The sequence below is a fragment of the Plectropomus leopardus genome, unplaced genomic scaffold (assembly GCF_008729295.1).
Source record: "Plectropomus leopardus isolate mb unplaced genomic scaffold, YSFRI_Pleo_2.0 unplaced_scaffold93763, whole genome shotgun sequence".
Lineage (NCBI taxonomy): Eukaryota > Metazoa > Chordata > Actinopteri > Perciformes > Serranidae > Plectropomus > Plectropomus leopardus.
In genome coordinates this window covers 1-835 of record NW_024703409.1, presented here as the reverse complement: position 1 = coordinate 835, position 835 = coordinate 1, and the positions used below count along the sequence as shown (strand labels likewise).

Below are 835 nucleotides of genomic sequence, written 5' to 3'. Positions count from 1 at the left end.
TTGGTTAATGTCTTCATTGCTTGTCTAAAATGTTGATTGCAAATCAATCTTTGAACAATGTCACAGCTGGGCAGCAGCATCAGAGCTTACTGGAAAGATTGTTGTTTTCCACTGTGACTACAGTGCCGTGCTGTGTCTTTCTCTTCATTAATGGGGTGATGTTATTCACCTTGAGGAGTAAAACTGTGTTTCGTGAGACGTCCCGTTACATTCTTCTGTTTAACCTCCTTTTTGCAGACACTGTACAGATGGCATTAAGTCAGTTACTGTACCTACTGGCTGCTTGTAGATTAACACTAACATATCCTGTATGTGGTGTTCTTACCATGCTCGCTGATCTCACAATCAAAATCTCTCCTCTCACACTGATGGTGATGTCTCTGGAGAGATATGTGGCGGTGTGCTACCCACTGAGGCACTCTACCATCGTCACCATCAGAAACACAGCTGTGTCTATCATTGTGATTTGGGCCTTCAGTTCACTAAATATTCTCATACGAGTTGTGTTACTGTTAGATTTTCCATTTGAGGAACTGGAGAGCCTGCAGATGACAGATTTTTGCTCCCAAATATCCATGTTTCTTGACCCAGTGTCTGATTATTATGACAAAGCCTACACTTGTTTTCTGTTTGTATCATCTGGTTTGGCAGTCATAAGCTCCTATATTGGTGTGCTGATAGCAGCCAGGTCAGCCTCCACAGACAAAGATTCAGCCCGAAGAGTTCGTAACACACTGCTGCTGCATCTGGTGCAGCTGGGCCTCAGTCTTGTGTCGACTTTGCACAGCCTAATGATCGTAGCTATTGCGAGAATTGCAAAAAGGATAGTATTTGT

General features: G+C 43.2%; 1 protein-coding gene across 1 annotated transcript; it reads left to right on the top strand.

The window, feature by feature from the left end:
* Positions 1-29: 29 nt before the first annotated feature.
* On the top strand, positions 30-827 carry LOC121940757 (odorant receptor 131-2-like; the record flags this gene model as incomplete). Its single annotated transcript, XM_042483456.1, has 1 exon — positions 30-827. A coding segment is annotated over exon 1 (798 nt), but the record flags the coding sequence as incomplete, so codon positions are not given.
* Positions 828-835: the final 8 nt, after the last annotated feature.